Source organism: Poeciliopsis prolifica, unplaced genomic scaffold (assembly GCF_027474105.1).
Source record: "Poeciliopsis prolifica strain line A6 unplaced genomic scaffold, Auburn_PproV2 SCAFFOLD002, whole genome shotgun sequence".
Classification (NCBI taxonomy): Eukaryota; Metazoa; Chordata; class Actinopteri; order Cyprinodontiformes; family Poeciliidae; genus Poeciliopsis; species Poeciliopsis prolifica.
The window spans coordinates 7,277,486-7,303,015 of record NW_026562377.1 but is presented as its reverse complement, the minus strand read 5'-3'; the positions used below and the strand labels follow the sequence as shown (position 1 = coordinate 7,303,015).

The window sequence follows — 25,530 nt, the reverse complement described above, 5'->3', positions numbered from 1 at the left end:
TTTAGGTAAGAAAAATTGTGAGTCTGAAGTTTTGTCAGAAATTGTAAGGAGTCTATAAAAACCACCACGAACAAAAAACATTTTAAAGAATACATTTCTGACCACTCCATAAAATATTCATTGTAGAATAAGAGCAGTCCAGTCCACGCTGGCGGCACACGTAAACAGAGAACACGTGACTTATCTTACGGTTCCATTGTTTAAGCACCGCCCTGTGAAGCGCTGTCCAGAACAGAGAATCGAACGCACCGCTGCAGTTTTAAACGCACTCCTCCTCTTTGATTCGAGAAGACGCGGGGATGAGCGGGGCGGGGTTAGACCAAGTGAACGTCCAGTTGTGGGCGGGGAGGAGGAAAACTAAAACGCTTGCCCAAAGGCAACACACTGCAGCGGAAGAGTTTCAGTTTAGATGCTTTACCAGTCTTACATGAAAAGGAAACATGAGACTCAGGTCTCAAAGGACGATTGCCGCTGCTTCGGAGACGCCGAGGAGGACACGTCAACGGTCGAGACAAACGCGCCTTTCGACGACGGAGACGGAAAACCCCTCGCCAAACAAGGTAGCTCATCGACGTATAAACGGTTGTTTCAGTTTAGTAACACTCACCTCGTGTGTGGCAACAGTGAACAGTTTTCAGATGAAATATCCAGTTATCACTCAGTGTTCTGATTTGCCAGTTGCAACACAGCAGACGGTGCTAATGCTAACTGCTGTTAGCATCTGGTGTTTAAGCAGCATCTGAACGGTAGGTGGCCTAAACGAATGACGACCCGTCGCCTTTAATGGCAGCTAATCAAAAGTAGAGATACTGGGTCACCGGTTAGATTTTTAAACGTTATGTAGTAAATATTTATCCACGGGTCATGAAATCAGCTTTTATTGTGGATAGAACTCAGTCATTTTCAAAGCTCCGGTAGGAGGCGCTGTTTCAGAGAAATGCTGAGGTTAGCTTGACAAACATCTGTTCTTCAGATCCGCTTTAGCTCTAAATGAAACTCTTAAACTGCTAATCAGGGCGGAAGTTCACCCACAACTGACCAGAACACAGCATAAACAAATATTGTGTATAAAAACTAACATTGTCAAACCATTCTGATGGTTCTTAATTGCTCTTTCAGCTTCCTAAGATTAGATATAGTTGGTCACGTCGGTAGGACAATGTGTTTTGGTCGGAATCATTCTTGGACGAAAGCTAGATTTTATTTTTATATTATTTACTGTATATCTTTTTTTTTTTAAAGGTGTTACCAGAACTAAATTATAAGCAAGATTCAGAAATGTCTTGTCAAATTTCCTTCTTTTTTTCCCCAAGTGCTTATGACCTAAATTAAATTATATTCTTACTATTTTTTTATACAAGCATAACGATCTGACATTAGGTAGTTGGTAAGCCAATCTATCTGCTCACACACATGCTTGCCATAACAGTGTTTTTATCTAAAAATCCTATTTAACTTTAATGTTTTTAGTTTATATTAGATAAAACGTCCATTTTCTCTATGCTGTGACAATTGCACCACACAGTAAAATCTTCCTGTTCTTTGCCTTTCTTTTAGTCAAAACTCTTTTTTTTTTTTGTTCGTTCCTTTCTTATAGAAAAGTCTTACTCGCATCAACATCTAATGTCACAATGATGATTTAGATTTATGCCAATAAATGTATTGTTTTATTTGTAACTGGTGGTTGCTGGTTCAAACCCCTGACTATATCAATGTGTTGATGTTGTGGGTTTGAGTAAAAACCCCGTTTAGCTTTCCCTTTGATTAATAACAACTGGAACATCATAAAGTGTCATCTGTTTTTCAGCCCCATCAGTTTCTTTTAATTTGCTGCTGCAATGTAGTTTTGTTGTTGTTGTTTTTTGCCTGTTTCCTTTATTTTCCTTCCAGTCATCTGAAGCACTTTGAATTAGTTTGATGGTGAAACTGTGCTTCACACACAATACTATGAAAATCAACAAAACTAGCTCTCCCTGTCATAAAAATGTTGAAATAATGATGGCTTTTAGAGGACAGCCTGGGTCTGTGTTGCATTAACGCCGAGTCGGTCGCATGCGAGAGGTGGTCCGGAGAAAGTAGGTCACCAGAACGCACGTGTTTCACGCTGCGAACACAAATGAGGGCTGAGCCGCTGCCAGGAGTTTACTCTAGTTTGATGGTTGAGAGGAGAAATGTCGGATCAGGCCTCAGCGTTTAGCATCTGATGTTGCTCAGTAAAAGCCCAAATAAGATGTTTTTGATCCACAAGCTGATGTTTTATTGCTTACGTTTTATTAGATGTGCTTTTTATGAGCACGTTTGAAATAAATGCCTTTTGTCATAAGCCATTGTTGTTCATATGGAGCATAAGTTGCTTTGGTGCTATTAATAAAGTGTTGGTTTCATCAACTAAACATCAGTCTTAGAGGCTCTTTGTTGAGGACATTTGGTCTTAAAACAAATCATGGAATCAATATTGGTTTGATAAAGGCTCCTTCTTGTCTCTAGTAATAGTTTAGACAGCTATAGCTCATAGATTAATCATAACAATGCTGTTTACAATTGAAATTAATCTAGATATGCATGGAGATACAAAATAAATTTTGAAATGATTTTTTTATAAAAAAAAAAAACTTTCTCCCACTGAAACTTACTACACTGGTATGTATATACTTTTTACTTTCTGCATTCACAAGAAAGCAAATTGTACAAAACGTGTAATCACAAAGACATGATGCAAATTTCAATACTTAAGAAAAAAATAAAAGTCCACTTGTGCATCATGATAAATAAAACAACAATTACAGCTCTTTTTTCCACGGGAAGATTACAACCTTCAAACTGTAATGTTTGAACGTTGTAACGTTTAAAAACAAAAATACAGAGAATTGAAAGTCCATAAACTAAAAACATAGCATTAAATATTGATGGTATAGATAGTGGGATCTAGGGCAGTCATTCATTCAGCAGCCTGTCATGTTTTTGAGTTAAAAATGTTTAAAGTTGACTGGAATTTTGAAAATATCACTTGATATCATGTATAATTGGAAGATTAACATCTTATTTATTTCACCTGTGACTAGGTTGAGGAGGAGTCCGTGGTTCACCAACAAGAGGATGAGGTTCCGACGGTGAAGAGGAGGCCGCTGCCTCGTGGCCGGGCGAGGAAGCGGCCGAGGGCCATCGCTGTGGAGGACAGAGAGCCGGGTGTTTTATCTCCATCAGCAGGTTACACTCGTTACGTTTTTTATTTTCCATAATCTACAAATCCTCTTTATTAACCGATCCTCTTCTTGTCTTCCAGATTTGGCTTTTAAGACCCCACTCAAGCCCATAATGCACCACGAGCGCATTCTGTCGGAGATCGACGTGGCGTCTCCTCGAAACTCCACGGCCAGAAACATCTATCCGCCCATCGTGCGGTTCCTCACTCCCAGCAAGGAGAGTAGGTGTCTCAGCTTCTGACCTGAAACAGTGAAGAGGGAGATAATCCTGTTGTTTGGTTCCTGTGTCATTTCCATCAGTCTCATGGTCTCTGCTGCTTTCAGCAAATCTTTTAGATTTAGCTTTTAACTTTTTTCCACTGCATGGTGATGCCATGCGACAAGATGAACAGCAGTTGAAGAACATTGATTTATTGAGTTAAAAGGACTGTAGACCGAGCAGCAATGGGCAAATCGTTCAGACCTGTGCTGTGTGTTGATGATTGCATCATTAAGAGTTTTTCTGGTGATCAGCAGCAGTTCCTCGCCTGCACCAGACGGCGTCGTGTCAGCGGGTTTTGGAGAAGGACCTGGAGTCAACTTAAAGGCCGAACGCTAACAGCTAATCAGAAAACCACCTGTGCTGGTTAAAATAGAAAACCAAATTTAGCAGTTTTAAATGAAATGTCAATATGTCTGACCAGTTTGTGTGAATAATTACTTCATCATTTGGATAGTGAGAAACATGTTACAGTGAGAAATTTGCAAAAAGTCTATTAATCTGTTGTGATGTTTTTTTGTTGTTTTTTTTTTTTTACATTTTCAGTTGGATTTGTTCTAGATTAGTCAAAGTCTTACTTTGGATGAGCTTTTAGCCTTCAACTGTTTTTAGGATATATTTACTTTTCCACGTTTGAAACATCTTTACATATTTTAAAGGCAAATAGAGTGTGATTACATGTCTTAAATTTTAAACCATCCATAATATCTTGGATTAGCGACCAGCCCAGTTGGCATTTTCCAACGTAAACAGCGGCCTCTGTGTGTGTAATCCTCAGTAAACTTAACATTTTAGCTCAGCTTTCTAAATCTGACATTAAAGATAAATAAATGATCGGGAGAGTATAAAATTTAATTTGTTTTTAAATAGAAAATAAAAAAACCCGTCATGCCTTTTGAGCTTCCTCTGCCAGTCTTTCTGTAGCGCATCGCTGCTCCTGCCGGGTCGTCTCAGGCTGTTCTTTGTTTTTCTGCTCAGATGTGAAATGTCCTGAAACTGCCAACAGCGTTTTGCTGAGCCCAGAACAAGGAGTGTTTGGTTACGGTTCCATCGACCTGCTGGCTGGAGATGAGGACGATGACGTCTTTGATCCGTACGTTCTTCCTCCTCTTTCTGGGTTTTTTATTTTATATATGTATCATTTTAACCAAAGCTAGCTTTCCAGTTCCCTCATTAATGTCCTGTTTTCATACGTTACATTTTTATTATCGTGTTCTCAGGTTTACCTTTATTAAGAACATCCCGTCCCAGTCTCAGCATTCCCGACCATGTCTCCAAGATATCCCGCCAAAGACCCGGAGCACTCCGGAGGCCACGCTGGTGGTCGACTTGGTACGCTCAGTCACACAGCAATTCTGACGCACTAATGTTCATCCCGGAAGTATGATTTAGAGCTGAACCTAACAAATAATTTAGTAACTGATTATTCTATCACTTTATTTTGACGATTAATTGGCTAATCAGTTTTTTAAAAAATAAAAAAAAACTTTTTGCAAATTTTTTTAAACGTTAAAATACATTACAAAATGCAAATAAGCAATTTAATTTCTCCATTAAATAAGAAAATAAACATTTAATTGCTCATAATGCAACAGCTTAGAACTTCATTAGTGTCGTTTTGATCTGAATTGTAGAAAAGATGCATCTGGAGATAATAAATACTTTAATATCAAACTGCCCTTTCTGGACAGCAAAAGGTGTCCAATGACAGATTACTTTTCTTGTTTTAGAGAATTTGAACCAGGTTCAAACTCTCACTAGAGATGTTTTGGGTTGAACACATGTACAAATGTTTTCATTTTAAAATCAAAATGTATATATTTTGGTACTGGGTTGTCCTTTCAGCAAATGGGTCTGTAATTCCAGTTAACAAATAATCAATTACTGACTTAGTTGCTGATTGCTTTAATTGTCATTTCATCACAATTAAACCGATTGATTTTTTTTTTATTATTATTATTATTAATCCCAAAGACTGGGAAGGATTTTATGTGTTCATCACATACAGTAAATGTTTATTTAGATGTGAGTTTTATGCTGCGTGTAGAAGCTATCTGAGCTAAAGCTGCTGTTCACTAATTATCCCCGACTTTAAAAAGAAAGGGTGGCTGCAGCGCCCTGATTATTAACTGTCCTAAACCTGCGAACCGCTGAAGCAGCTGCTGGATCAGCGAGTCGGATCATTGATCGAGACGTTTTAGTGCGATGGAGCAAATCCAAAGAAATCAACCTGATTTAAACACAAGTGTTGCCAACACCGTATCCATTCAGTGTCATTTGGTTTGGTTCGCTAGCTGCATTAAAGGTCAGGAGGTTCTGGGAAAAGAGCAAAATACTGGTACATCAATGACATTTTCTCATTTTTAGTCCTAACCATTATGTGTTATGGCAGCAGCTGGATTTAAAAGAGCAATTGATGTTTTTGTTTCCCCAAATAGGAGGAGACGCTCATGTTCAGCTCCCTGAATGTGATCGAAGAAGCAGATTATACTTTCTATACCACATTCCAGGATCATCAATACAAGGTAAATCATTTCTGCCACCTTCTTCTTTAGTTGATGCTTTAAATGTTGATACTCAAGCCAATGACTCGATGAGTTTCTCATCTCAGCTCCAGGTTCTGTTTTAGCTTCTTGTTCAATTCAGGTGAGCTGAACCAGGAAAACATAACAGACGGTTTTATGGAACATGCCGACTTAGTGAATCTGAAATTTGCTGTTTTAGTAAACAAAAATTTTCTAGAAAAGTTTTTTAATATTGTAATCATAACTTTTAGGTCTGTTGTTGCACAAACTAAAACGATACAAGGAGCTCCCAGATTAAAATCACTCTCTCCAGCAGTTCATTCAATGTGCAAAACTAAAACTCCCAACATTCACTGTCTACAAATATTTACAATTTTGTAATGTCAGTTTATTTTCAAAAGGCATCAGTTGTGAACATGCTTTGATGCAGAAATTGGGTTTATTTTGCTGTATTTATTAAATTGTGGGTGAATTCAGAACAAATAATTCTATCGGAACCTGGAACACTTTTTTTTCTTTTTTCACTTTTGTGTGTTTTATATGATCTGGTTGAATAAAATAGTATCGGCTTGTAGAAAAAAGAAATAACATGTCTGTATTGACATAAAATTAGACTGAAAATAACAAAATTAAGATTCCCAGAATCCCCTTATGCTTGTCTAATCCAAACATTAAAATGCCACAGAGGAATCCTGGGAATGATTCAGAACTACTAGAAAGTTTAAAGTAAAAGATTTGCATAAAGCAGTATGCAATTCGTAGGACACCAGTCATTTTTCATGATTTTTTTTTTTTTTTTTAAATAAAGAAGTGTTTGTTCCTTTCAACAGGTGTACATGATCCTGCGTCCACATGTGAGAGAGTTTCTTCAAGCCATGGCAAAAATCTACGAGGTTTGAGAGATTCCCATTTTCTGTTTCCCTTTGTAAATCATTTCCAAACTCCTCACCGCAGCTTCCTGTGATTTCCAGCTTTTTGTTTACACCTGTGCAAAGAAGGAATACGCTGAGAAGATCCTGGAGGTCCTCGACCCTCAGAAGAAACTCTTCCGGTGCGCCGCCTTCAGAGCTGCTGCTGATGCTTTATTTGTTTTCCTCTGTTTTGTTACACGTTGACATTGAGCCGCTTCTGATTTTCTTTTTTCAGTCACCGCCTGTATCAGGATGACTGCGCCTGCGTCCTCGGTCACTACATCAAGGACCTCAGCATCCTCGGGAGAGACCTGACGAAAACCGTCGTTCTGGATAACGCACCACACACCTACCCATACCATGTGAGAAACTTTACTACACAGAAAGCTGTTCAGCTTAAAAAATATAATTAATTATCAGAGAGTAGAACTGCACAATATGAAAGAACTTAAACTGGGATAAATTAAGAATCTGGGGTAACTATTAGTATTGCACTCTTTAGCATTAGCATTGCAATAAAATGGGGGGGTTTCTCTCATAATGTGCTGCAAGATTGTTTTACATTTTTTGATAAAGATGCACTCTTGAGCTTTGGTTTTTGCAAATCTGTTTCACTTTAAGAACTAATTAACGTTGTTTTAAAACCTCCTGCTCACTTTAACAATCAGATTTCCGAAAAGCTGCCAACATTCAACATGTTCAGTAACTGCTCAGTGTTGAAACCTCAAAAGCAAATAAAAGAGCAACGTTGCTGCAAGATGTTCAGCCTTCCCGTTAGCCGCTGATGTCTTGCTCTAACGGGAAGGCTGAACATGTTTACAGCCTGATTGCGCTGTAAACATTATGTTTTAAAAAAGCAGCAACCTGGTTATTAAATATTGACACATCAGTGAGGATGGAGCCACATTTTGTCCTCTGGCTTTGTTTTAAATTCTCCACTATTATTACTGTGATTCTTTCATCTGCAACAACATCTACACCAATGAGCGCCGGCAGAAATCACAATGAGATCTCATTTTTAAGTGTCTAAACAAATGTTCCTCTCTGCCCTCCTTTACAATTAAAACAAGATATTTTAACCCTCTGTAGGTTTACTTGTTCCTCACTAGTTTAGTGTTTTCTTTGTTTCTCATTATTTCTTTCCTTTCTCCAGCTGATGAACACGATACCTATTAAGAGCTGGTCTGGAGGATCAGAAGACAAAGAGCTGCAGAAACTCGTCTCCTACATGGAGAGACTGGCTCCAGCGGTAAGTCTGCTTCAAGATGCTTTTCTTTTCCTAGATTTCTCCAAAAGAGACAGGCTCTGCCACAGGCGAAAATAACCACACAGCATTTAACAGCTCCTGTAGTCCATCTTTAATCATCTAATATTACAAAAATATGTGTTAAAATTAGATTCCTGGGCTTTTATTCCTCTAGAAGTTACATTTAAAGGAAAATTTTGTTCCTCATTAAGGGATTTCTGCACAGAAAGTTCTGCTGCCCTCATGTGGAAACATTCAGGCATTGCAGGCTGAGTAGTTGCTAAGTTTGTGTGTCTAATCTAAAATAAATCATTTGCGTGTCTAAATATATTATTAATAGCTTGTTTATGGCAAAATAAACTATTTAATCTATTTCTGTCTGGAATTAATTTTAACCTTTTGGGGAGGTGCAGCCGTATCCTGACTTGAATCTGATAGAGAAAATATGGAAAGAATTAAAGATTAAGGGGGATGACTCTGAGACCTTCCAACCTAAAACTCTTATAGATTATCATCAAGACTAATAGTCAAAATATCAAGAGAAACATTCAAGTATGACAAGTTTTCTGACTGCTGTAAATAGCAGTTCCTTTTATTTATCCTCTTTTTACACTGAGAAAAGGACAAAATACACTCACTTAATTTCAAATAAGCCACATTATCATTGAAGGCTAAAATAATGTAACCCACATTACATTGTATAACCCATAAGTGGGTTATTTAACCCAATTATTGTATAAAGTGGGTTGTATAACTTTATACAACAAAATATTGTTGTATAAGTAAAATATAACCCACATTTGTACAAGAAAAGGGAGTTGAAGCGAACCAAGTAAAACGGCATAACAATGCAGACTTGTTTAGGATTATTGCAGAGGAAAAAGTATTTTTTTGTTTTGTTTTGTTTTATATTGATGTTTTTCCTAACAAGGGGAAAGCAGTTGGTAAAAAAATGTATAAATGGTGACGTGAATGTGAGTGGTCTGAATTGGTGGTCTATGTTACCTTATGGCATCCATGTCACTGCAGTTAAAGTGAAACACCTGGTACAAGCAACAGAAACTCTCCTGGAGTTAATATTTTTTTTTAAATTACTGTAACATCTGTCACTGCTTGGATCTGTTTTCTGATGTTCATAAAATGCTGCTGAAAGAAAAGAATAACGCTGCAGACCGAGGCTGTGTTGTTTATCTATGATAGAGGTTAAAAACTGGTTTGTTTTTGTTCTTTTCCAAACTCTTCACCAAAGTTTACAGAACAATTATGTCATTTCCAACTTAGAAACAGTGGAGGAAGTAAAAGTGTGCTTAAGGGTGTTTTCACTCTTGGCAGTTCAGTAAACTCGGTTGGAACGGGGCTCAAACATTCGTTACATTTTCAGCTGGTGAGGTTCAGCTAAATGAAAAACTTGTTCCTCTCCTCACCAGTGGTGGCGCTGGACCGAGGACTATTGAAGGAAAGAACACAAAAACCTCTGAATAAGACACTGAGCAGAACTTCCTTTCTGCACGAAATGTAAACAAAAATGGATTAGCATCAGATGTTAGCGGTTGCAGGATTTGACAATGAGCCATTTTTAGATTTTCACGTTTGATTTGATTGTATTTACCCAGAATCCTCTGCGCTGTAGTTCACTTCCTGTCATCCACATATTCATTCAAACTGAGACTTAAGGTTTGTAGGCAGACCAGAGTCCATTGCTGTTTTGGTTCACATCAAAGTTGGATTACCGGACCTTCTAGACAAACGAACTAGAGTTTGATTAAAGTGGACTGAACAGAGCTGGTGTGAAAGCGACTTAAACTCTTCAAGAAAAGGCTTATGGGTATATTTCTTTTTGTTTTTGATTAAATTATTAACCTCTTCACCCTCCCAGCTGTTATGAACTGAATATCTGCCTTTCTTGCCGTGGCTTCAGGTCGGATTCTTTTTGTTTTTCCAGGAGGATTTTCAGGAGGTTCTGAAGAAGAGGAAGGACCACTTCCACAGGTTGCTGTCCGAGGACTGACAGACCCTCCCCGCCTCAGCTGACTGTTGTAGCTCATGTTTAGGTTGAATTGCAGATTCCAGATTGGACCGCCTGACCGGAAGGTGGTATGTCCGTGTCGGGAACCGGGCCGGTTCTCCTGCGGTTCTCCTTAAAGGACGGCACATTTCAGGCGCTGCTGACCGATCGTCACTTGAACCCGGCTTCTTTCCAGAACTGATTCCTCAAGCAGCAAACTGCTAACACGTGTAAATATTTCCCGAACAAAACTTGAATTATTTTGTTTATATTTCTAACTTTCTATTTATTGGTCATATTGCTAATCAACAGCTGTTATCTGTATATTTTAGATGCTTTTTTTTTTTTTTGTTAAATTCTATACTTTTACTCCAACAATAAATGACTAATAGTGTTTCTGTGTTGCTTTAGCTCGTTGCTTCAATATCTAACTTGACTGATTACTGTGACAATGTCGGGTGTGGTTCTGATCCAAATAATTCAGGAAGTGGGCGTGGTCTTCCCAGAGCAATCAGATTGATGACTTTTATTGAGAAAATGGAAATGGTATTTATGGGAAGGTTGGGGACAGTTTTATCCTTAACTGGTTTCCTTTTGTCAGAAATTCAGATTTTTATTTTCTGTCTTGTTGTTTTCAGGCAAAAGGGGAATCAAACGTTTTTTGGTGTATTTTTTGATTAAAAAAAAAAAAACTAAATGCAATTTTTGCTTTTGAATTTGCCATGAACAACATGAAGATCCTGTTTTCCACTGGTCTACCTGAGTGGTAACTTGGAGACTTGGCAAACTGGCACCTTCCCCAGGGACTTAAAAGAGCTGAACGAGTTTGTTTTAACCAAGGTGGTAAATTATAGCAAAAAACTTGCCAAGTTGTCACTTCTGCTCCAGTTCTCAACATTCCTTAATGTTTTTGTGTTTTTAAAGTCCAGTCTTCAGCAACAAGGGACTTTTAGACATTGCTGCTCCCTCGTCAAAATATGGGTGTCCTGTTCAAGTTTTAGTGGATGTGTCAGTTATGATTTAATCTGTCCAAACTAACTTTTCTGCCATTTCTACCGATGTGCTTAACTCTTCTGCCTCTTGTGATGTCATCAACACAAAAAATCCTGTTTTGTTTTTTTTCCTTCTGTGGGTTTTTTTTTAGAACCTCACATTTCCAGAAATCATGAAGTTGAAATCCAAAACTGCGCTCTGCAGCTGTGTTTTCACTTTGTGTGAATTTATTGGGGATTCATAAAAATCCTCCCTGCACTGCATCTTTAAAAGGCCTGAAAAGCTCGCAGGGAAGCTGAGATGTTTGCGTTCATCAAGTTCCTCCTGGGGACAAACACTCATCCCGAGTATGAATATTAGATGGAAGCTGGAGTTTAGTTTGAGAGTAAATGTTTACCGTCCTGTTTGGACAAACTTGCTAGTGTGATGGCTGTGACTGCTAATGTTGAATTTAAAGGTAAACAGAGTAAGTGCCTCCTCCTCTTGCTCCTCCTGCTGCTGGTGCTGTGGATCCTCTCCGGCTTTATTTGCTCCATATGGTCTTTGACATGGTACCGGGAAGAAGGGGAAAAAAGGAAAGCCTTGTGTGGGCGGAGGAAAAAACCTAGTATTTTGTCCGTCCTGAAATTTGATTCAGAAGTTCAGGATTCTGGAGGACAAAAGCAAACCGAGGGGGAGGGAAGGACGGAGGAGCAATCCACACTCTGCAATCTCCGACTCAAGTAAGTTGATTTAAAAACCTTTTCTGCGAACAGAAAAGGTTCATTTGGAGCTCAGTCCGCGACTTGCGTTTACAACGTAAACAATCAGCTCCTGGATGCGACGGATTTTTGAATGACTGCATTTTACGCACGACCTCATGCGTTTCTTTTGATGAACTTAATAATACATGTGAAAAACCCTGCAGTTTGCGCAACGATTGAGTCACTTTCTAAAAAATCTGAAACTACTTTGAGTTGCTCAGCTCAGCAGTGAAGAACAAAGTGGTTTGTTGTTTTTCTTTTTACCCCTTCATGCGCCATCTCCAACAGATCGCGCTGATTTGCTCCTGCAGGCCTCCTAATTGTGATCTATACATGCTGAGGTCCTCATTTGTTTAGAAAATGGTCGTTTGCGTGCTGACTCCAGCGCCGCAGTTGGATGTGCGCCAAAAAAAAAAAAAGTGCAGGAGAAAAAGCTCTAAACTGAATCTGCAGATGTGATTGAATCGGCTCAAGCGGTGCCAGACCCACAAAGGCGCCTTATTGGAGCTATTGTGCTTTCAGCTGAATCCATCAGAAACTTGGACTATTCTTTGTTTCTGTTTTGTTTTTTTACTTTTAACATTGAACACATTTTATTTTACTGACATCAACTTAATTTAGGCCCAGGCCAAATTTGGTAGCACAGCACCAACTCTTTTTTATTATTATTATTTGCACATTGTGCATTTAACTGTTGAAATAATATGGTTACAAATGTTTTTGTCTATTGCTGTTCAACAATATTTTTTCACCAATGTGTATTAATTTCATTTTTGTCCCTCTTTTGCTAATATTTGACGTAGTATAAGTTCATTTTTTATTGTAGTTCAGTGTTTCCCTGAATGCAGTGCAGAGAAAAATGTATTTTTCCCTCTGATATGTTTCTTATTTTCCTCACATTTAAAAGTTTGAGCATCAGCCAACAAATATTAACGTCAAAGATAAATTAAAAAGCAGTTTTGAAATGATGATTTACTAACAGAAAAAAAAGCATAAAAGTCAATTGGATAGAACTCGTCTACACTGAAAACAGAAAACCGGTGATTCAACGTGAAAACTGAGTTGATGTGTTTCAAGTATTGACATTTAAGTTTATCCAAGTAAATGCAGTTTAAATTGTTAAACAATCATAAATAAAGTAAGTTTGACCAACTTGATTCAATTTCAGTTATTTTTTTACTTGAGGTGGAGCTCCATTTTTATTTTATTAAATTGTTTTTCCCACCGTAACGACTTGAGTCGGCTGCAAAAACCTCAAAACAACAGTAAGGAAATTACAGAACAGATGTGGAAAAATCCACAAACCTATCAGTCTTTAATTTGTTTCATTGCATCTGAGCAAAATTTACAGAATATCATTAAAAAATATTTTATACCAACATTCAAACATGGTAGTGGCAGTGTGATGATCTGGGGTTGCTTTGCTGCTTCAGGATTTATTAATTCAAGAGAAAATCCTGTAGGTTCATATCCAGCCATCAGTTTGTGACTGAATGGCTGTAAAAGCATTAAATAAAAGTTTAGAAGTGGCCTAATCAAAGCACAGATTTAAATCTTAAGATGCTGAGGTATAACTTTTTACAGGCAATCACTTTGATTTTAAAATCAGCTTGGTGATCTGAAACATTATGATAAGACTTGAATTGTACAGAGTTATTTGAAAATGCAGTTTTATGATCCATTCCCCTTTATTTTGGTTTTGATTGGGACAGTTTGACCCATAGGAACAGGCTGCAGTCCGAACGGATCTCAGTTGTGTTTGTTGTGGCTGCAGACGGACCGACTGGTTCTCAGTCAAATTTGTTTTCTGTAAAACACGCAATTTGCTAAAGAGAGGGAAGGAGCGGCGTGGCTCTGCAAGCCCTGAAATTAGCTGCAGACAAACAGGCTGCAATCACTGGGCGAGTAGCAGCGCTTCGGTACCAGGATCCAAACCCAAAACATTCAATTAGGACTTCAGGAAAATGAGTCTGCTTTAATTATCATCCTGGTTTAACGTGACATGATTCTGTTTCGGATCCTTCTGTTGGTAAACAGCATAAAAGTTTTTTTATTTATCGTACTTTTCTGATTCCTGTCTCACATAGTTAGGCCGAGCAGCTAAGCGCTGCGAAGGCCTATTGTTTCTGTACTGTTTCTTATTATTATTATTACGATTCTCCCTCCAAATGAATTGGCTTTTTGGGGGCTTTATCATATTCAAAAACTCACCAAACTTGGCGGATGCGTAAAGGGAGTTTCAAATTTACGTATTTTAAAGTCGTCGCAAACATTCCACAAGAAATGGCTCAATAGCGCCACCTAGAAATTTTCAAAGGACCCTTTGCTATTCACTTACTTTATCCTAGAGACATGAAATTTGGTACACTTGTAGAGCTCCCAAAGATGCTCAAAATTTACAATTAATGTCATAGTGCAAGTATCACAGGAAGTCGGCCATTTTGGATTGAAGGTCCAATTTTGAGCCCATTTTTGCCGTTTACAGCCTTCATATTTGATCGAACTCCTCCTAGGGATTTCCATTGACCGGCTTCAAACTCGGTCAGTCTGTTCATAAGGCATGTCCCATCTAAAGTTATCAAACGGTGAGTTTTTGAGTATGCTTTTGGGGGGTTAGCAGGGGTCAAAGTTCACCTAGTCGCCGTAAAAAAATAAACTGCTATATCTCCTACACAGAAACTCACAGAGGCACCAAAGTTACTGTGATTGATCATCATTCGCTGCCCTACAATACCCTATGGTCGAATGATGACATCACTTAGGCCACGCCCCCTGAGAACAGGAAGTGTAATGTTTTACTGTGAACTGTCGCTATCTGACCCCTTTGACCGCATCAACATGAAACTGTGCCCAGACACAGAAAACATGTTGGTGTATTGAGGATTCCAACCCCGACCAGCTTCGATGGAGCAGGTGGGCGTGGCGGCGTGGCGAAGTGACCTGTAACGCCATCGCCATACGTTTGGCTCTCAATTCCACATTTTTGGGCCCAGCTGCTCAAATTTCACAAAGATGGACCCTCATCTACTCCCCGACAGGAATCCATCACAATATTTGGAGGGTGTGGCCTAATTTCTCTATAGCGCCACCTAGAACACTTTAAATGATCAGCCCCAAGCCATGCTTTAACCTACAATTATGAAACTTTGTACACGTGTGTACCTTGTCAGGACTTACAAAAAAGTCTCTTGGAGCCATTGTCTAAACCCCACAGGAAGTCAGCCATTTTAGATTGAAGTTTGGATTTTGACCCATTTTTGCCGTTTACAGCCTTCCTATTTGATCGAACTCCTCCTAGGGATTTCGATTGATCGGCTTCAAACTCGGTCAGTCTGTTCATAAGGCATGTCCCATCTAAAGTTATCAAAACGGTGAGTTTTTGAGTATGCTGAAGGGGGGTTAGCAGGGGTCAAAGTTCACCTACTCCCCATAAAAATAAACTGCTATATCTCCTACACAGAAACTCACAGAGGCACCAAAGTTTGAGTGATTGATCATCATCGGGTCTCCTATAATACCCTATGGTCGAATGATGACATCACTTAGGCCACGCCCCCTGAGAACAGGAAGTGTAATGTTTTACTGTGAACGTTCGCTATCTGACCCCTTTGACCTCATCAACATAAAACTGTGCCCAGACACAGAAGACATGTTGGTGTATTGAGGATTCCAACCCCGACCAGCTACAATAGAGCAGGTGGGCATGGCGGCGTGGCGAAGTCACCTGTAACGCCATCGCCATACGTTTGGCTCTCAATACCACATTTTTGGGCTCAGCTGCTGCAAACTCACAAGGATGAATATTTATCCGCTCCCGACTGGAATCCATCACAATATTTGTAGGGCGTGGCCTAATTTCTCTATAGCGCCCCCTAGAAAACAGCAGCCCATAGGTTATGTTATTATTAGTTATTTAAATATACATTATTATAACTTTTTATATATATATAAGTTTATTTTGTGGGTTAAAGTACAACATTCATTCATTTTTGCTAGAAATAATACAAACAAAGTCATTCAGCAAAACTTATGACACAGTGAAGTAAGAACACACTGGGGTCAGTGTTGATGGAGTACCGCTGGCACCTTGTGGAGAAATACTGGTACTGCTAGTGCAATACCAGTATTGCGACAGCAGGAGGCAGTGGTACTCCATCAATGAGAAAACAGATCGACGCTACGTAATAACAGTCAGCCGGCGACAGCTGGAGCTGCGACGTTTTCCTGAACATTTTGCCTGCTTTTTGGAGCCACAGAACTGGACTACGCTCAACATTTTGCTTGGATTTTGGAGTTGCAAATCCGAACCAAGCTTTTGAGCAAGAAGGCTCTGTTGGACCGGAGTTGGAGAAGTTTAATGGGCTCTTTGCACCTCAGCTTACACGTTCGGGAAAAACGGCTGAAATGTTTTTCCAAGGTAACAATTAATAATGTACATCGATCCGAAACCCCAACAAGTAAGGCAAAGAATGGTTTTAAGATGTTCGCCTCGTTATACATTCACAGATATGAAGGTGAGTTTTATTTTCTTTAAACTGCTAGCACAAGCCTGCTAGCTTTCTAGTAAAAATCTGCTATTTAATTATCTAAAGATTTCTCAGCCATTCTAACGGACACTGTTTGTGCCTTATTTTCAAGCATATTACGTGTGTTTATTGTTAACGACAATAAAGCAGCGGGGAGGGGGGGGGGCAGATTACAGTTCAGAGTTTTTGCTTGAAGTATGACGAAGAAAAAACGAGCACAGAGCTTACTCTGGTATCGGAGTTCTAGTTCAGCTGACTGTTCAGATTCAGAGTTATTACTTTTAGAAAAATATGGCCGTGTTGCTTAAGATTTCTGTGTTATTTCGTTTTATTACTTTTGCATGCTTGTTGTGAATGGCTCATTAAGACGGTGTTTAGAGCGGTGTGTACGGCGTTAGCTTCAAGTGGTAGCTTTAACTTGTAGCAACGAATATTTACAAGCTGTCTTTATTAAGGATGGCTTGGAAATCCATGAAAACCTAAACAAAGTACATAGTATTGTTTTATTTGAGTCTTAAGTACGACTTTGTCTTTTATAGCAGTCATAGTTTCTGAAAGTGGAAAAAAGAGCCGCATTCGGGTATACAGTTGTGACGTCAGCGCGGAAGGTGCAAAGAGCCCATTGCTGTTCGTTTAAACAGTCGTAACTCGCGGTGCGGTGAGTAATTTATTCCTTCCTGCTGGTTTTGAAAGCCGTCATGTTTGGAACAGTTATTCTGAGGAGGATGCTAACCCAATGCCTGAGGCCTGCAACGTTTTTAATGCTAACGAAGCGCTTTACTAATTAAATAAACTGAATAGTGTGTGTGATACATCCAGTTTCATACATTGACAGTTGTTTGTTATTATGTATAGAAGATGTTTAAAATGTCGTTTGAAAGAGCTCTGAAAAAATGCTAAGTATCTTTTTACCGATCCAATGGGGTTGTAATATTTAGTTGCAGCACTTCCTGTGATTAATACCTAATTAATGGATGGGATTCAGCCTGTGCTATTGTTCTAAAGTGCTGAAAGTTAACTGTGCTCTGTTAATGTGCATTGCCCTTGGTTTATTACTGAACAGTGCGGTTTATTAAAACTGATACATCTTAACCTTCACCATTTTCCTGACTCATTTCACGATAACGTCAAAGTTGCACTGCATTTAGATCTCAGTTGTAGTTAACATCAAGCATGTGGGTGTGGCTTAGTGTAAAACTTTCACTATTTACCATGAAAGATCAACATTAAATGACTTCCAAATGCAAGATCACAGCTGCATCATCACACTTCCTCTGTCTTTCTAGAGAACAGCCTGAACACATTTCCATGGTCACTTGATGACCTCACTGTAGCCCCGCCCACTTTTAAGAGGCAGTCACATGTTTTTTCTGCTGTATGTTTTACTGTTATTCTATAATTTATATGGGTTTCATCATGTGAATACTGACTAAAAACGATAACATGATGAACTCTATGAATACTGGCTGCTGACCGAACCGCATTGGGGTGTAGAAATGACGAAATGCATTACTTCGCCATGTGCATATGATCGGCTGTAAATGACACGTGGATCATCCGACTGACGACAAATTGGATACGTATGACCTTTGTTGACCTCTAAAGAGAACAACAGCATTGAAATATATTTTGACTCCACTGCGCGTCCTACATTAATCCGCCAGCTATATTTCCTCGCTAAACCAATGAATCTGCACCACAATTTTTGCATCGTCAAGGAGCGCCTCCGAACGCATCAGTGCGTACCGCCTAGTGGACGGGCGCGGAAACTGCGCAACAACTTCTGTGTTAGCACGTGGCCAGCGTGGATGGAAACTGAGCAACAGCTTCCGTGGTGCGGGCGGAAGAGCTGAAAACTGCGTGGGAGCTTCTGTGGTGACTGGCGTGAGGCGGCGGTTGCTCGTACCCCGCGGTGGCAGTAGGCCGGAGCGGCGCTTGGCTGCGAGGGCCGTTCGAGGCTGCTTGCAGCTTTAATTGGAGATTTCATCAGTATCTGTGGCTAATAACTAAGATTAATCCGATTCATCATTTTAGTAGTCATTTATACAGATGATTGATCGATTGAGTTTTCTTTTTTCCCCACAGTCTGCCTATTTTTCATTTAACCACTGAAGTCCATTAGGCAATATTAGAAAAACATTTAAGATGCAAATAGTTCCTTTTTTAAACATGAAAACAAGCATTTTATTGCTTAAAATGCAACAACATAGCATTAATTTAGTAAACGTGATCATTTGTAGCAAAAGATGCACCTGCAGCTAAAAAAAAATCCTTAAAACTTCAACATGTGAAAAGCTTTCTGTCTGATTTAACATCAGTAGTGCAGAATTGATCTGTTATTTGGGCTAATTGAATAATAATTGGACGTCAAAAGATGCTTGACAAGATTGTTTTATATAAATTTGTAGCTAAAACTTTTCCACTGGAGGATTTATGTGTAGGACAGATTTACAGACTAAAGTTTCTCAACTTTCATCTGAGTGTTTTCCTTTTTGAATCTGTATACTCACAAAAGTATAACCGATTAATCATTAGCTAACGATTAATCGATTACTGTCTTAGTTGACAATCGTATTCAATGCGTCAGTATTGATCCGATTAATTGTTTCAGTTCTATATTCATCAACGCTTTATAGATACAGAAGTCTAAAAAAATATCCTACAGAACCAAATGACTTTATCCAACAATAAAACATTTTTATCCTTCTAGGCTACAGATAACATACTGAAAATATGAGAGATTACATGCATTTTAAGATCTTTAGCTGAATCTGAGTGCATGCGTTACTGCCAGCGAATGCTCTTCAAAATAAACACTCGGTGCCACTCAATAATAACAGAGGACAGAGATGCAAACAGTGGAAAAGCACACAGAAGAGGTGATGCAAGTGTTGCAATCCAGCTGTTTTCATATGAAAATAATTAAATGCTTTCACAAAACCAATTTAGCATTGGTGTATTAAATACAATTATCTTCCTAATGAACAAAATCCAGACAAAAACCCCAAATTAATACAAAAACTGTAGAGATGGTGTTTTGCCCTGGATGTAATTTGAGCTCTGTTCCTTTTTAAATAAGAGTTTCTGTTTCCATCAATGTCACTTGCCTAAAGAAACAGTAGGAAACTAATAATTAGTAAAGCTAAATTCATATATTGCTGGTTTTATACTTCAATTTAGGTTTCAATTGCTTCTAAAACCCATCCATCTGTTTTCTGGTGAAACTGGTATCAAGGAAACAAGTCGTTTCAAAACTCCTCTGATTGACCTTCAGACTACAGACTTTCCTGTCGGTCCTCCGTGTTCCAGGTCTGACGCTGTCCTGGTTTTCGTCTGGACCTCAGCTCGCTCCTCTCAGCCTGCGTGACTATGAGCACCTCGGGGCTTCAGGCCACTGACAGGCAGAACGTGAAGGAGCTCGACACCGTGAAGGAGTCCATCAGTGACATCATCAACCAGCTGCAGGACATCGACCCAGCCCGGCTCTCCTTCTCGCCCTTCCTGGACCTGGACACCCAGATCTCCCTGGCGCCGGTGTCGGACAGCCCGGAGTCGTCCGTGGAGGAGCTCCGCTCGGCCTCCCATTCGGCCTCCGGCTCCCAGCGCTCTCTGGAGCCGCCGTCAGCAGCGACGGCGCAGTCGAGGAGTGAGTCACTGAATCTCTGGAACAAATGGAGAAAAAGTAAAAGAGAACCAAAGGGAGTTAAAATAGATTTGAGGTTAAGCAACAGCATATAAACGACACACTCTGCATCATTTTTCTGCATTTTTCCTGAGGTTGTGATCAAATGTCTTTGCCATTCTTTGGTAACAAAACCTCCATCTATTCTGTGCATCGTTTTAGATATTGCAAATCGAGCTGAATCGAACACCTTGTTTTAACTTTTAACTAAATAAGTACATTCTTTTGCTTGTTTTTGGTGAATGCTTAGGTAGCTACTATTTACAGGGGCGGAGCTAAAGTGAAGGTCGAGGGGACACTGGCCCACCCACGTGCCCTGCCAAATGATTGGCAATCCACCCAAAAGAAGAAAAGTAATGATAAAAAAGAAAATGTATAAAGTTATTTAGAAATATGCATACAGAGCCCACTGCAGTGAACCCCATTGAAATCCTTCTGGTTATTCCACCAAATACTGATTTCTGAACTCTTCCTGAGTTAAAACATTACTTCTGAATGAATATGAAATTGTTTTCTTTGAGGTCTGAAAGCACAACATCTTTTCTGTTATTTTGACCTTTTCTCAATAAATACTAAATTTTTCTTGGAGTTTCAGTAGTTGATCATCACAATACAATTTAATGGCTGTTTAGGTAACGCTTGATGCTCCAAGGCCTCTGATTGCCTCCTTTCAGGTTTGGATTTTCGGGTATGGACTAAAATGTGTTTTGACCCTGACAGGTTCTGCTTGGTGCCACCAACAGCCCAGCGCCACCACCGCGCCACACAGCGGAGCAACTCGGACGGAGCAGCAGCAGCAGGATCCGGATCAAACTCTCTGCAGCCCCATCATCACTTCGCACAGTTTGGACACCGCCACGGAAAACTGCATGAGCGCCCCTGCGCCGGGCGACATTCCCAACGGCACCAACACGCCGAGATGGAGCCCAGAATCCACCACCGTGGAGAGCCCGGCGGACGAGGCCCGACCCCTGATAGGGCCGCCGCGGGAGAGCGTGGAGCTGGCCGTGTGGAGCGCAGAGGGGCTCGGAGAGACTGATGGGGCCGCAGGGGAGGCGTCGGATCAGGGGAGGTGCTGCTGCCGCTGTAAATGCAGCCAAAGCGGCCGCGTCCCCGCCGTCCTCTCCGTCCTGGCCTCGCTTCTGTGTGCGGCCGGGATGCTCTATGCACTCTATTTCTATGTCCCCATCAGGCCCCCAGACTGCCCGGACGTCAGCTGCCGCATCATTTTCACCTTCTGCTGCTGCGCGGTGGCAGCGCTCCCCATGGTGCTCGGTACGACTCACACCTGCACGGTCACAAACACGATGCAACGTAAAGATCAGACGTAAAAACACAATGCAACGTAAAGAAAAGACGTAAAAACACAACGAGTCGTAAAGATCAGACGTAAAGGCAGCCGGACCAAAGCCTGACCTTTGGATACCAATTTGTCTGAAATGTTACTAAATTTAGCAAGAAAGTCAGTGGGTTGGCAGCAGTGGGATGATTACTGTTAACTACAAACGTTCTGAGAGAGCAAAAGAGGAGAGGTCCTGATCTTTTGACCTTTGCTGATGTAGATAAGATCGGTGGAGAAGATCGGCTTCAAGTATCGGTATCGGTCGATCGCCGATTTCCCAAACTGAATGAAATCAACTGGCTGATAAATTGGTGCGCCCCTTCCTGAAACCCAGACATCTCCCCAGGTCTTTAAGCAAATATGTTCAAACCTTAAACTTTGAGACCCACAATAGGAATGCAAAAAATGTATTGGTTAAATTTAGTTCCACTGGTTAGACCTTCTTTCCGGTTTGTAGTTTGCCTGCCATCCAGAAGAGGGCACTACTGGTCATCCTAGAGCGGAGCCAGTTGATACAGAAACAAAGATGGTGGAGGGATCCCAGAAAGGGAAACGGCTCAGATGGAGTTTGGTGTGGGATTGAAGATGCAATTGAAATCTAATTCATTTTTATTTCTTTTTTTTTTTACATTTTTGACTTATTTCTCTGAATATGCCTTTATTTCAGCAAAATTACATTTTTTGTTATCCAGTTAACTATTAATTGATTATTTAATTAGTTGAATAAGCACAATTAATCCAATTTATTGTTTCAGTCCTAGTCAAATCAGGCCAAAGTTGAACTGGCGCTGGCAGCATCATGCAGGTCAAAGATCCATGAATACGGAAACTATTTTTAGGAATTCTCTCCTTCCAAACGTAATGGGAAATACCCAAATAAATATCTACAGCTGCAGCAAAAAGTGGTTCTCCAAAATATGAACTCTTTTAAAATTTTGTCCTCCTCCTCTTTCTGCTAAATATTCTTGAATAGTTTTGGGGTAGCTGTTTTGACTTCAACCAAATCCAGAAATCTCAGCTGATTATGTCAAAGTGGTAAAAGTGAAAAGTTTAATGGTCTCAGTGGCTTCTGGTGCAGAATGAGAGAGCAGGTGGGTGAACCAACCGGACCAAATCCACCCCAGAGGAGCTACCTCTGACCCAGATCTCAAGCAGATGGCAGAGTGGGGAGTATTTGCATGTTGGCCTTCCTGCCAGCAGTAGCTGTATTCAAATGAGGGAAAAATGTGAAAACACAGAGTTGCTGTCAGACCAGTTTGCAGTGACTTTTTGTGCTGTTGGTGGAAAGATGGCCCAGATTCAAGATGAATCCTGACTTATTGCTCCTCTCTGCCTTGCAGCCATGCTGGTTGGTGCGGCATGCCAGTTGTGCTCCGGGTCCCTGCGTCTGCAGGAGCCGACGGATCGAAGACACGCTGTGCAGCAGCTGTTTGTGTCCTCGTCCCTGGAGCAGCTGCTGCTCTACGTGCTCAACCTGGTCGTGATGGCCGCCCTGCTGCCGCAGGAGCAGCTGAAGCTGGTGCCCATACTGGTGGTCATGTTCATCATTGGCAGGTGAGGGTTAGGGTGGGTTGAAGGACTTAATGGTGACCTTTGACCTGAAGGAGTCGTCACCAAACACGAAAACGCCCAAAGGCTCAAAAGTATTCATACAGCCCGGCTTCTACAGGGTTAAAAGCTTCTGGCTCTCTGAGTGGAGGTTTGACCCAAATCCACTCCAGAATCTGAGAAGAGAAGAGAATACGATTTTTAATCTCAGAATTTTGACTTTAAAAAATTGTGTTCAGAATTTAATTGTCTCAGAATTCTGACTTTTTTCTCAGAATTTTGTCCTTTTTGTCTCACAATTTTGACATTTTTTCTCAGAATTTTGACATTTTTCTCAGAATTTTGACTTTAATTAATTCTGATTTTCTCAGAATTCTGACTTTTTCAGAATTGTGGCTTTTTTCTCAAAATTTTGGCCTTTTTCACAGAATTTTGACTTTAATTTACTTAAGCAGGCTGTCTTAAAACTACCGACTGTCAAATTTGAGACTGTGGATATAATGCAGGTTTACAAAAGCCCATATATGACGAGAAGGAATCTATTTTGTGATTATTTTCTGTTTTCATATACGAACAACACTACTGACCTGAGACTGTTTGGTTATTTGTTTGCATTCTGACATATATTGACACAGAATTGAAATTCTGAGTTCAAAGTCGTAACTCTGACGTTAAAGTTGAAATTCTTAGATTGAAATCAGAATTCTTCTCTTTATTTATTTTATTTTGTTAAGTGACCCTCATCCTGATCCTGATTTGTTGATGGATCTTATCATGGCTTCTTAGCACTGATGAAAAGCTGCTAAAGACAAAGTGAGATGATACTGATCAGGCTTAACTCGTTAGATTTCAGTGCTGTGCGGCTTATATCTTACTAAAAGTCAAAGCTTAGATATGTCTATGTTGAGTAATGCAGGTTTGTTGTTGGAAATACTTCATCTTGTAAACGTGACTGTCGAGAAAGACATAGTGTTTATCATAAATATCTGAACGTCCTCTGATTTCCTGTTTGGGTTGTTATCTCGTCCTTCTCAGGCTTGTTTTCTGGTTCAGCCTGAACACGTGCGGCTCCTGGAGAGGCTTCGGTTCTGGTCTGACCTCCTTCCCGCTCCTCGCCGTGGTCGCTCTCAATCTGTTCCTCATGTACAATCTCAATCTCAAACAGCCCCTATTTGGCCCTCAGGACGCCCTGTACAATCAGGTCACCCCGTCCTCCTGGTCGGGGGAGACATCGCAGAGCCCGAGCGGCAAACCAGACGTCCTGCCCACAGACATCCTGGACGCTCAGTGAGAGGGAGAGCTGCGCTTTCTTCTCCGAGAGGAGGCCATCCTCCCAGAAATAGGCCATTCCTGTGGTCTGCTGCGCAGCAGAGCTACACCCGCCGCCGCTGTAACCTCCAACTATGTGACGGCTTTTACTTGTTGCTCCTCCTGTGTGCAGCCCTTTTTCATGTGGTTTTGTGCTTTATTATCTGAAATGCAAGCGCTCTGCCTGGCTGTGGCCGAGGATGCCTTTGAACAATGCTGTACACATAAAACTTTTGTCTTTTTAAGCTGTTCCAATGCCTATATTTAAGTAGAAGCTCTGCCCTGTACGCGGCTGGTTTTGTTTCACCGCAAAGCAGCTGCAGTTGTCAGATTTTACTAGTTTGACTTTACAGAGGGTTTGTACTGGACAGAGTCGGAATAAAAACCATTTGTAAGAAAAAAACATAGAGCTGTCTTTTTCTGGTGCTTTTTTTTTCCTAGACTGAGCGATTATTCCTGGTGAAGTGCAGAGACTGTCATTATGTGATAACATGTTGCTCTCTGTGTGTCTCCACCCTGCTGGCATCCTCTCTTCTGATGAACCTCCTGGGTTTGTGGCTCCCAAATGAGACCAGAAACCAGGAGAGAGTAAGATTCACTCAGTTTGGTTTCTCAGTCAACTGGAGATTAATGAGCTCTTCAGTAATTAGAGGTCAGACACTGAAGGTGCTCGTTAAGTTAAAAACTGTTTGAGTTTTTTCAAGATCAGATGATAAAATCTATTTGCAGTCAGGCTGGTTGTAGAAAAGAACCCTAAATGTTTTGAAGTTATGATAAAAATGATCTTAAGATGTAAAAAGACAAAAGAAGAATATTGCTTTCTTCAACTGGATCAGATCTGACATATGATTTTAATCTAAAATCCATCCATCCATCCATCCATCCATCCATCCATCCATCCATCCATCCATCCATCCATCCATCCATCCATCCATCCATCCATCCATCCATCCATCCATCCATCCATCCATCCATCCATCCATCCATCCATCCATCATGTTGTACATTTGTGACCGTATTTTGGGTTTGGAACATAAATTAATCTGTTTATCTCAGTGTTCAGCACAAAGCTGTTCTTTCATTCTGCTGATCAATCTGTGTAACAAAAACTAAATTCAGCTTCAAGTGTGAATCTTTTCACAGCGTACCATCAATACTTCACAGATTTAAACAGCACACATGAAAGGTTTGCAAATGTGAGGATGAATTTCTGTATTGTGATAACACCTGCAAGCAGCT

At 40.2% G+C, this 25,530-nt stretch overlaps 2 protein-coding genes across 5 annotated transcripts; both read left to right on the top strand.

The window, feature by feature from the left end:
• The first annotated feature begins 289 nt into the window (after positions 1–289).
• ctdspl3 (CTD (carboxy-terminal domain, RNA polymerase II, polypeptide A) small phosphatase like 3) lies at positions 290–10,499 on the top strand. 4 transcript variants are annotated; one of them, XM_055057285.1, is made up of 12 exons: positions 290–560; positions 3,063–3,186; positions 3,284–3,424; positions 4,441–4,555; positions 4,683–4,794; positions 5,901–5,987; positions 6,818–6,880; positions 6,959–7,038; positions 7,134–7,260; positions 8,052–8,147; positions 10,087–10,133; positions 10,208–10,499. In XM_055057285.1, the coding sequence occupies exons 1-12, from the start codon at positions 441–443 to the stop codon at positions 10,284–10,286; spliced, it is 1,191 nt and encodes a 396-aa protein (XP_054913260.1). In that variant the 5' UTR covers positions 290–440; the 3' UTR covers positions 10,287–10,499. The 4 variants fall into 4 exon arrangements, with proteins under 4 accessions (XP_054913260.1, XP_054913256.1, XP_054913279.1 ...); XM_055057281.1 differs by having other exon boundaries at positions 3,063–3,207; positions 10,208–10,498; XM_055057304.1 differs by having other exon boundaries at positions 10,087–10,497.
• Positions 10,500–10,865: 366 nt separating this feature from the next.
• LOC129377379 (uncharacterized) lies at positions 10,866–24,688 on the top strand. Its single transcript, XM_055057280.1, has 5 exons — positions 10,866–11,864; positions 19,721–20,057; positions 20,814–21,368; positions 22,776–22,989; positions 24,019–24,688. Exons 2-5 carry the CDS (start codon positions 19,781–19,783, stop codon positions 24,272–24,274), a joined length of 1,302 nt encoding a protein of 433 aa, XP_054913255.1. The 5' UTR covers positions 10,866–11,864; positions 19,721–19,780; the 3' UTR covers positions 24,275–24,688.
• Positions 24,689–25,530: the final 842 nt, after the last annotated feature.